At 55.4% G+C, this 11,060-nt stretch overlaps 2 protein-coding genes across 3 annotated transcripts in view; one reads left to right on the forward strand and one right to left on the reverse strand.

Annotated features, from left to right (window-relative positions):
• LOC109392455 (putative gametogenetin-binding protein 1) overlaps positions 1–8,710 on the reverse strand; it is a 13,743-nt gene extending 5,033 nt beyond the window's left edge. Inside the window, exons 1-2 of the mRNA XM_019660937.1 lie at positions 8,502–8,710; positions 4,723–4,835 (exon numbers count right to left, since the gene is read on the reverse strand). The gene's annotated coding sequence lies outside the window, so the exon portion shown is untranslated. The remainder of the gene's footprint in view (positions 1–4,722; positions 4,836–8,501) is intronic.
• BAK1 (BCL2 antagonist/killer 1) lies at positions 281–7,630 on the forward strand. 2 transcript variants are annotated; one of them, XM_019660935.1, is made up of 6 exons: positions 291–1,317; positions 3,274–3,374; positions 4,297–4,432; positions 4,745–4,888; positions 6,006–6,186; positions 6,308–7,630. In XM_019660935.1, exons 2-6 carry the CDS (start codon positions 3,305–3,307, stop codon positions 6,410–6,412), a joined length of 636 nt encoding a protein of 211 aa, XP_019516480.1. In that variant the 5' UTR covers positions 291–1,317; positions 3,274–3,304; the 3' UTR covers positions 6,413–7,630. The 2 variants fall into 2 exon arrangements, with proteins under 2 accessions (XP_019516481.1, XP_019516480.1); XM_019660936.1 differs by lacking the exons at positions 6,006–6,186; positions 6,308–7,630 and adding an exon at positions 5,676–5,958 and having other exon boundaries at positions 281–1,317.
• Positions 8,711–11,060: the final 2,350 nt, after the last annotated feature.

The raw sequence follows: 11,060 nt of genomic DNA on the forward strand, positions 1-11,060 counted from the left end.
ACAGAGCCTTTTCAGAGCTCTGTGGGCTGCCCTTGCTCCCCACCAGGCTACGAAAAAAGCGGAACATGGGGGAGTGGCCCCAAATTCAGTATCGAGGGGTTGGAGCTGCGCTCTCCATCCTGAGAGGGACCCTGACTCAGAGGGAGGGACGGTAGCAGCCACCCCAGGACCAACTGCTTAAGAACAGGAGGAGTTTTCAAAGTAAAACCTTCAGTTGGAAACTTCCAGGAGTTCTAGAAGGCAAAGGTCAGGCAGTTGCGGAGGGGGAGCATGGGGGGGCATGGTGGGGGATTAGTAGGGGGCAGAGAGGGCAGAGGGTTGTTGAGGCAGGGGAAGGAGGCTTGGGGAGCCAGTCTGGGGGCTGGTTGGTGAGGCTCCAGGAAGTGTGGGGTTGGAGGCGGGCAGCGGACCTGGGCCCTGAGGAGGCAGGCAGGGGCTCTTGAGGACTCGGCACACCCTCTCCCCACCTGGCTTGTCCTTGCCTGTGGCTGCTTCTGTTATTGAGAACCACTGACGATGGCCGGCTAGTATCTGTGTCGCTTTTCCCTCTCCTCTGAGCATTCAGCGTGTATGTGCCCAGGTGGGGAGCACAGACCTTACCAGGTTTTCATCTGTTTACCTGCCTATCACCTTCAGGATTTCTATCTCTTGAGACTACCGAGGTGCCTAGTACATATGTCTTAGCTGCACATTGAATCCCAATTTAGTATTATTATTCCCCACTGCACCTACAGGCTTGATTATAAACCCAGCTTAGTGAGCTTGGGAAGAGTTCCTTAAAACAGCTGAGCCTCAGCTGCTTTTGTGCATCGGTAAAATGGGTGTAGCTGATGAAACCTACTTCCAAGGGTTACTGAGAAGGTTCAATGAGAAGATGGTCACTAAAGTTCACGGCACACAGCGGTGCTTAGGAAACAGCACCACCCTGGCTTACTGGTATTGATTGATGAGAGGAGGGAAGGATCAAGGATCAAGAGTGGGAAAAGCAGTCGGGGAGGAGCTACTCCGCTGCGCGGGCTGAGGTTGTGGGTGGGGCTGAGCCCAGACTGCTAGACGGTGCATCCGGATCCGGCTGCCGCAGAGCAACTTCCTCTGATTGGAACCGGGAGCAGCCGGCGGCTCTATGATCGCCAAAGCCTCTCAGTCCCTAGGGCTGCCCTGGGACGAGTAGAGGCTGCGTCCAGACTCCAGGAATTCACTGACACCCGTTCCTGGAAGCAGGCCTGGGCACCTTCCCCTGGGAACAGCCTCTGGTCCCTCAGGATCTCTAGCTCTTCGCAGCCGAGCCATCCTGGGCCTAGGCTAGGGTCTGGACAGGTAAGCTGGGGGGGCGGGGGTCCTGCCCATCCAACCCACTCTGGGCAACCCTGAGCCCAGGGTGGGGCAGGGAGCCCACCGGAGCCGGGTGGGAAGGAGGAGGCTTTCCTGGGCAGCTTCACCAATCCCTGCCGGGGGCCTGATCCAGCCAGGCCTCCCTCTGGCTGCCCTTTCGACAGCTTCCCCTCATTCCCTGGCCCTGGGCACCTGAGAATCGGGTGCCAAAGAACCAGGTCTGCTAGCAGTCTGGGGGACGGGAGTGGAGGTCAGAGCCAAGGTCAAGAGCAGGGGGAGAACCCTGACGGCGCTTCCTGCTGCCCCAGGAGCCCTGGACCCGGTCTGCAGCCCTGCCAGGCATTTCCCCAGTAGGTAGGGTGCAGGGGACTCCCCTTACCAGGAAGTCAGGAAACTTGGGTGGGGGCAGGGGTAGGCCTGGGTTGGTATAGGCCTCTGGTCCTGGGACTGTTCTGAGATGCTACCTGCTCCCCAGCAGTGAGCCCTGGGTTAGTGGGAAAGGGAGTTGCAGATTCAGTCAGCATCCTCAGGCCGTGTTGTCCTGGGGTGCCGGGTTTGGGGGTCCAGGGGAGAGGCACAGGTATCTTGTTCCTGAAAGCGCTACCAGGATGGGGGTGTGCCTGGCAAAGGTCTGCCTCATTGTTAGAGGGAGGGTCTGCCTTCTCCCTGTCCCTGCCCTGAGTGGAGGGGTGGAGAGCTGAGCACGCTGGGAGCCCAGCCGGGAGCCCAGCCCTCCCCCACCCCCTCTCTGTCCTTGGGGCATTTTCAACAATGGCCCCAGGCCTGAGAGGGAGGGGGCGAGGAAGGGTACACAAGCCCTCCCAGGGAGGAGGGGCTGCTCTGCCTGGCCCAGGGTGGGGGCTGGCCCCTCCCCAGGGTTGGGGGGAAGGGCACTCCCGCCTAGATGATGGAAGCAGCTGGGGGGTAGGGGGAAATAAAAGGGATGTGAATTGAAAGTGAAACAGCTCACGTCCAGGAAATACTCCCCGTGTCAAGAGTTCACAGCGAAGATTGGAGCTGCAGCCAGGGCTGGGGACAGGAGAGCAAGTGTGTGGTGGGGGGTACCTGTGTGAGGCAGGCTGGGGGGCTGTGAAGAAGGCTGTGACTCTTGAGGGCTCCTCAGTTCACTGCAAGGCAGGAATGGAAGGCATGGGCCACACGCAACCAGGAAAAGGTACCCTCTGAGATTCACAAACCAGAAAATAAATCTTAAGTGAGAGTTGAGTATATGGACACATAGAAATTCAGATAACCAACCTGACGGACTAGCTATGTGGCCTTGGGTACTAACCTCTTTGTGCCTCACTTTTCCCACCTGTGAAATGGGTATAATGGTGCTTCTCTTGCTGAGCTAATGTGCATTTTCCACACCCTGTGGGGGTGCTCATACATGGTAGAAGTATACGATAGGAACTCAGGAAATACTTGCAGCTAATAGGCCTGAGTTGGAAAACAGGTGTGCTCTGACCAGCCAAGGGGAAGTGGGACCTTCGAGGGTGACCTTCATGGGTCATTGGCTGGAAAGTGGCAAGCTTGCGGTAAGCATGTGCTGGGCAAGGGGCAGGAGGGCCCAGGAGCCGCAGAAAGAACCCCCAACCTGTGAAACTAGCCTCACTTCCCAGGAGTGAGGTGAAGTGTGACCTGAGACTCACTAGGGCAGTGCTATGACCACCCCTCCCGGGGCCCTAGGTGCCAGGATGCCGACCCCTGGCTGTGACTCTTGGCTGCCTTGCTTTTTCTCATCCCCAGACCGCCCTGAAGAGTTGCCAGTGAAATGCTCAATAAGTTACGATTCCACAGCAGACTCCACAGATCCAAGGTGGTGGAATAGGAGTGGCTGAAGCTAGGACTGTGGGGTCTTCTGGGGAGTGGGGCCCCCCTCACTCTCATCCATGGCCCTTGCTTGTCCTCATTTCTGCTTTTTCTAACCCATCCCCACAGGCTAACACTGCCCTCCACCGGGACCTGAAAAATGGCGTCTGGGCAAGGACCAGGCCCTCCCAGGCAGGAGTGTGAAGAGCCTGCTTCCTCCTCCACTTCGGGTAAGGGTCTTTCTGCCCTCTCACCCATCGCATAACCAGCAGGGCTGTCTGTGAGGATGGAGAGAACAGAAGTGGACAGGGCCGGGCAGGACTCAGGGGCAGGCTCTCGTCTCAGTTTACTCACCTTGGATAAAGGAGAAAATACCTTCCCACCCAACGCAGGTGGCCCATCGGGCTTAGAAGCTAGAGCAAATCCCTGGGGGTGGGGAAGAGTCTGGGGCTGGCAGATGCTAGCGGGTAAGCGGGAGGTGGGCCAGTGCCATCCCAGGGCAGAGGGGCGGGATGGGGTGAGAGGGAAAGAAGACTGGGGCGTGGCTCGCCTATTCCTGCAGTAGGAGAAATAAGGAAGTAAGCCGGCTTATCACCCAGTCAGGTCTGCTCAACAGGGAAAACTGTGCTACGGCTTTGGCGAGGAAGTAAGATGGCTGCCCTTCCTCCCTCTCCTAACGGGATCATCAGGGAAGCCTGCAGCTCACAGCCCACTACAGGCTGTTCCCTGGACTTTGAGTGCAATCCTAGGTCTGTCACTATTTCCCTATGTGGCTTTTATGGCCCCACATTCCCTAAGCCATGAGAGCTGGGTCCCTTGTAGATGCTAAAACAAACTCGGGGCCCCAGATGCCTGGGATTATGTCTTGGCTCCACTGCTCATTCCAGCTGTATGACCTTGTGCAAGTTACATAACCCCCCTGTGGCTCAGTACCCCATCTGTAAAGTGGGGGTCACCTACTTCACAAGGCTGTTGCGAGGATTAAATGGAAAGTGCCAGAAGACCACTCTGCACAGAGCGAGCACTAGGGGTCAGCTAAGGGCTGGAGTACAGGGGTGAGGACAGCTATGGCCTTGAGGAAGAGGAAGCACCCCAAAGCATGGGGCCACCAGGTCCAGCTCTTCTTCCCTGACTCCTGGCTTTGATCCTCAGAGGAGCAGGTAGCCCAGGACACAGAGGAAGTTTTCCGCAGCTACGTTTTTTACCGCCATCAGCAGGAGCAGGAGGCTGATGGGGCGGCTGTACCTGCTGACCCGGAAATAGCTGCCATGTACCTAGAACCTGCCAGGTGAGCAGCACCCTACTGGGCCCACAGAGATATCTTCAGGGAGGTGGAGGCTCACACAGAGTCACTGTTCAGGTCCTAGGAGCTGGGGAGGTCTGAGAGGTCTTGTCCTCTCATTGTTGACCCTCTTTCCTCTTGGGCTCCCACCCCCACGGGGGACCTTGTCCCTGGGCCCAGCCCTCGTGTCTGAGAACACAGGACTTCCGAGGATGGGGTGCCAAGGCCAGGGGCATTTCAGACAGGACCCCTTCACTGTGAGCCCAGGCCCCGGCCCTGAATGCCGTGTCTCTCACCTGCTGCCCCCCGTCCCCCCAGCACCATGGCGCAGGTGGGACAGAGGCTTGCCATCATCGGGGACGACATCAACCAGCGCTATGATGAGGAGTTCCAGACCATGTTGCAGCACCTGCAGCCAACAGTAGAGAATGCCTATCAGTATTTCACCAAGATCGCCTCCAGGTAGCCCCGGCCACTGCCTCTCTGCTGTGCTGTCACACCACGCTCTGCCCTGCCCGTGAGATGGGAGACACACGCTTCTCTGCCAGTGTCAGGACACACGTTTGCTGTCCCCATGTCTGCTGTTAATTTTTACATGTGGCCTTGGGCCCGTGTCTTGCTCTCTCTCTGGGTTCCAGACCCCACATCTCTGGTGCGTAAACTTACAACTCTTGTGAGTTCTGGCACTGAGGACTTGACCATTTAGATCAGGACTGCAGAGGGGCCCGGGGTGGGGGTGTCCCCAGAGCCCCCCAGCACAGCTAGGACACAGCTGTCCTTCCAATTTGGAACCACATTTCACACCAAAGATGGTAAGGTTGCTACCCTCTACCAGGACCTAGAAATGGCTTCCAGGTGCTATGATCACATCGAGAGGCAATCTGGCTTGGTGGTTAGAGACCAAACGCCTGGGTCACATCTCAGCTTTACCTTTTACTGGCTTTGTGAAACTTTCTAGATGTCTGTCTCCTTGACCATAAAATAGGGAAAATCTGCTTAGAACAGAGTCCACACTTACACGGTGTTATCCATCTGGGTCAGAGAGGTCTGTTTTGGCAGATTTCAAGCGGGGGGTGGGGTGGGGGTGTTGAAGGCAGGAGGAGGCAAGTAGGCAATAGATTTAGATGGTACTCAGAGCTGGAATGTTCTGCCCGGGTCCTTAGAGGCCATGCCCTACCCCGCTGTGATTCCAGGACTTATCCTAACCTCCTCTTTGTCCTTTTCTCTCTGCTACACCTCGGGCTGCCAGGCCAGCAGCAATGTCCACAGGTAATCTCCCTGCTGCCTCCGTCTGCTCGCTCTGCCCTGCACCCTCTGTGCTTTTTGCACCCACAGTATCGGGGCCACATAGCAGCAGCAGCAACCCACTTCCATGCCCTCTGAGCTTTCTTCTTTCACAGAGATGCAGACTCTTTCCAAATACAGGCCAGGCTGGGGCAGCCTCTGTCACCTAGATTCACAGCTAAGCCATTTTGCTTTCGAGTTGCGAGGGGTGGGGGACAAGGGGATGGGAGGGGAGAAGCAGGCTGAAGGGCCTCCTTGGGGTCTTCCACTGATGGCGTTCATGCTCTACCCACAGCCTGTTTGAGAGTGGCATCAACTGGGGCCGAGTGGTGGCGCTACTGGGCTTTGGCTACCGCCTGGCCCTACACGTCTACCAACGCGGCCTGACTGGCTTCCTGGGCCAGGTGACCCGCTTCGTGGCTGACTTCATGCTGCATCACTGCATTGCCCGATGGATTGCACAGAGAGGCGGCTGGGTGAGTGCCCAGCACGAGCACCCTCCTTCCTGCTGCTGGGATGGCCCCTCCCAGCCCCACCCCAGTCCCCTGGTGCCCATATACCCTGCCAGACCCTCTGTGACCACTGTTCTCTTGGCAGGTGGCAGCCCTGGACTTGGGCAACGGCCCCATCCGGAACGTGCTGATAGTTTTGGCTGTGGTTCTATTGGGCCAGTATGTGGTACGAAGATTCTTCAAGTCATGACCCCTGGAGGGGCCCTTTGGGGTCCCAGCTGAGACCCCTGCCTGGACTTCAGCCAAGCCTTCTCCCTTCACTCCCGTCCCGCAGGGGTTCCCCCCCACCCCACCAAGAGTACAGAAGCTTTAGCAAGTGGGCACTCCAGCTTTGAAAGGCCCCTGCCTAGGGGTCAGTCAGGCTGCAGGGGTGCCCCAACATTGCATGGTGCTAATGGGCCCCACCTCTGGGCTTAGCTCTGTCTGCTGGGCACTGGGGAGATTGATTACTTGGGAGCAAGAGGCTGGAAGTAGCTTCTCCCAAAGAAGTTTTTTAACAGTTTTAGCTTTTTTATAATACCCTTGGGAGGACCCCCCCCCACCCCCACATTCCCACCACTCTGCCCAAAGCCAGGACGTCTGGGATGGGGGGTTAGTAGGCCTTCCTTGTGTTCCCCACAATTCAGCTGTTCTGAAAGTTCAGAACTTGCGAGCTGGGCCTGGAGCCCAGTGCTTGCCCTTCCTAAGCTTCATGTCCCCCAGGAACAGGACTGGCTGGGGGTGGGGGACAAGGACCTGCTCAGCTGTCCCCTGCAGCTATTCCCCCCACCCTACGTTGCCTTGGCTGTTGGACTCTCAGGGATTCTGGGCCTGGGGTGTGAGGAGAGGGTACAGACCAGAGCTGTCTGAATTTCTCCATCAGGTTCCAAACTTGCCTCCTGAGATCCTCAGTTCTCTCCCCTCACCCATTACCACTTGCTCCCAACCTATTCACCACCACTAGTGAAGGCTGCCCGCTCTCATCACTCCATGTAAGGAAGGCAGAGGCCTTGGGTGAGCGGAGTGCTGAGGCCCCCTCCTTGTGCACATCAGGGTTTGTTCTTGTCAGGGAAAGAGGGTAGGGAGCTCATCTTGAGGTTTCTGAGAGAGAGAAGGGTTATTAACCACTAGGAACCCCAGGGTTGCTATCCTCCCTCATGGCCTGGGTACAGTGTAATCTGGGGTATGGATGGGGGAACTGTGAATACTTGAACCTACCCCTCTACCCCCCACACACACCCTCCTCATCTGCCTAAACTCCTCCTTTGGGTGGGGGTGGGAGAGCCTTGTCTGTCTTGCACAGCCTAGGGATTTGGGGAAAGAAATTGTTAAGCCAAATGCCGGGAGGGGATGCAGATGGAGCCCACTGGCCACCCCCACCCTCTGAGTGTGTCTGAAAATAAACTCCTTTCCCACTCCTGCTCGATAATTTTTGTTATCTACGCCTCTTACCATTAGGATGGACTGGGGGAACCTGGGCCTGCCTGGCATTCACCTGGTTTATTACTAAGGTCTCATCTTGGGCTTCCAGAATCCTGCAGAGGGCTGGGTGTGATTCTGCAGCCTCTAGAAGACCTTGGCCCCTCCCCACCTCTCTCTAGCTCTTTTTCCTAGCACTTCCCTCATCTCTGAATTCTGGGCAAGTTTTCCACCCCCTTAGGAAGTCGAGGGACCCCAAACTGTTGGGTTCTGAGTACAGAGGTGGTAGAGCAGCTGCACATGTCTGGGGAACCCCACAGGCCACCTCAGTCCTGGTGTGAATTCTCCCTTCCTGGGGCCACCACCAGGCTGGCCAAAAACCCTTTTACCCTCTGCTGAGCTCCTGCCTGAGACACGATGTCCCCCACAGCTAGCACACACATTGGGCGTTTCATTCTAGGGCTTTTGTGCTGATGGGGGAGTCCCTATGGGGACACTACAAGGGGTGATAAAAATAACAAGCATGGAGGCATTTAAATGTTCCACCATCTACAAAGTGTCTCCAGCCCTGGGCGCCCTGGTCTGTTTCTGACGCCCTTCCAAAATGGCCCCACGCAAGTCCTAAAGTACAAGGGCTTTAACTTCGGGGAGTTGAATGCCAGTCCCCTGCCCCTCCAACTTGGCCTTCAAAGAGTCCACAGACAGACGCAATCATGGAGGGGGGAACCTGCAGCAGTGGTGGCTACAAAGCACCCACAATCTCCTGCATGAAAAGCTCATAGATTATGGAACACTGTCCTGGCTTCAAGCTAAGAATTTATCATCCATGCTCAATCAGTAGGTATTATAGCTGGTGACAAGGCGGGGGCTCAAACTCTTACAGATAAGGAAACTGAGGTTCCTGGTAGGAAAGGGCAGGGAGCTGGCACTTGCCACGAGGATACTGGCTCGAGGTTTTGCACGGAGGCCGGAGCGGCGGGAGCTGGGGCCGTTGGTCTTGGAGCACAGGCCCGCCGGGGGGTTGCGTGGGGAGGGGAGGTGTCCGGTCTCCTCCCTCCGCCCCACCGCCTGTGGCCCGGGGCGGGTGCCCTCCCCGGGTCCAAGATGGCCGCCGCCACCTGGAGGGCGCAGGCGTGTGCCGCCCACACACTGGAAGGCGGGCCCCCCCCCTCCCCGGCGCCTCACCCTCCCTTCCCTCGGGGCTTGGAGAACAATGAGAGGCCTTCCTGGGAGAACAGATGCGTCTAAGGCTGGAAGAAAGGCGGGTGGGCAGGGGCAGGGGCAGTGGCCTCTCCAGCCCTGTAAGACCGGGATTGGAAAGCTGTCCTGAAAGGCACGGGGAGTCCCAGAAGGTCTTGGCCAGTGTCTAGCCCGGCCCCTTTCACTCCACCCTCTACTGGGCTACCAGGACAAAGTTTCCAAAACCGAAATCTGAGCGTTGTGGAGATGCTGAAACCAGCACAGGAGAAGCTAGGAGGAACAGAACAAGGCAGGGGCTGTGGGGGTATAGGGGAGCAGATTGGTTCTGCAGGTATTAAGGAAGCTAAATTCTCAAAGTGTCCTCAAAATTTGTGGTTCTTCTGAAATTGTAGCTTCATTTCCTCCAAAGAGCTCCAGATTCCTGTCTGTGGTGCCACTGAGATGGGGCAGGTCAGCCAGGGGAACCGAGCATGTTCCGGTGTCACCTGCTCAGTTGTGCAGTGTCAGTATAAACACCTGCCCTGCCTTTCCCCCCTCCCCCCACCTCCCCGCCCCCACCCTGCACCACCTGCACGTTTGCTGGTTTACTTCCTCTGAAGAAAGTGTATTTTAGGTCACTAGGTGTCCATCCAAACCCTATTGTTGGAGAAAATTCTCTTTTGCCCAAACCACTCAGTAAATTGTTTGAACAACTGTTTATTACCTAACCATCTGAATAACATTAAAATAAATTAAAATTATTTCATTAGGTAATGAAATTAAATGAAACCACCATAACCTGCTCCAGATGTACACACTTCCTATGTAAAGGTCTCTGATCGAAGATACTTGTAAAATATATTTAGTTCGATCTAAGCAGAACAGATGTTCATAATCCTGTGAGTGTTGGGGGAGAAGGGGACAGAGCAAGACAGAGAGAATGGAGTTACCAGACTTTGCTGGAGGTCAGGGATAGGAAAAACAGCAAAACCCAGCTTCTGGGGCATGTTCACCATGCTGGACATGTTAAAAAGGTAAACACCCAACTACTGGAATATAAAAGATGGGCGGGGGGGAGGGGGCGATTCTGCCCACCAAATAATAAGAGGACAGAAAATAGTGATCTGGCCTATTGAGCACATGACTGGAAGCAGGTCCCCAGCAAATTGTATGAATGATTCAGTAGAGGGGCAGCCTCAAAGACCAAAATCAGGTGAAGGACCAATGAGGGCAGACTGTGACTTTTCTGAAAAAGCCTCTTAATAACTGAAGGGAGTAAAGCCACAGAATCTCCCTACACCTAGGAGTGTGGGATTTGGCATCGGACGCAGGCAGGCACCAAATGGATGCCAAAGAGGGTGTGTATGTGTGTGGCATCTGGAGAGTAACATTTGAGTGGGCATCGATTGTTGAAATCAACATGTAATTAATATTACTTCTCAGCTCCACTCACCTCAATTCTTCCTGTGCAATGTTGGGATCATTTCTGGTGCCCAGCACCTCAACTTTTCCCAACACTGGCTAAGAACACATCATGAAGACAGTTCTTCAAAATTGTCTTCTCCATTGCATCATGCAGTACCTATTTTGCAGAGTTCACGGCACAGACTTTTGTGATGATTGGATGCATTGAAGCTGGGCTCACCAACTTACTCAAGTTTTGACTTGACTGACACCTCTCTGACCAGACCTCTGACCCTACTGAGAGCAACTTGTCCAATTCATTTCCTGCAGATGGTTATGCTGATTCAAGAGTGGTAACATTTTCTTGCTAAAGGAGGACCACACCAGGGAAAGGCAGGGTACATTTGGCATGTCTGGCATCTCTGAACTGTGGATGGAAATCAGAGTGCAAGGGAGATGCTGGGTTGGAGTTTAGAGATGTGGTTCCCGTGTCTGCTGAAAAAGAATGAGGTTTCCAGGAACCTAAATAACACTGCTGCCAGGCTGTGAGAAGGGATGTGTGCTGGCTAAAAGCCAAGCGCCGTCCTGGTTAGGGGGTGGGGAAATGCCCCTGGTTGTGATGTATAGTGTCACAGACAAGAGTGTCTTCACATGACTTTGGACTTTCATTCTGCCTGAACACTGGGCTAGCTAGGAGTCAAAACCCCCTTCTTTCTCTGGGTGAGATGGGCCACACTCAAACTCTGCTTACCTCTAGATGGGGGGCTATTCCAAGTATCCTGTGGCCCCCTCCTTGGCCAGCTGGGGACATAGTAATATTCACAGATCTGAGGTGTGTGGTGTTGACATCCTCAGAC

Source organism: Hipposideros armiger, unplaced genomic scaffold (genome assembly GCF_001890085.2).
Source record: "Hipposideros armiger isolate ML-2016 unplaced genomic scaffold, ASM189008v1 scaffold_331, whole genome shotgun sequence".
Classification (NCBI taxonomy): domain Eukaryota; kingdom Metazoa; phylum Chordata; class Mammalia; order Chiroptera; family Hipposideridae; genus Hipposideros; species Hipposideros armiger.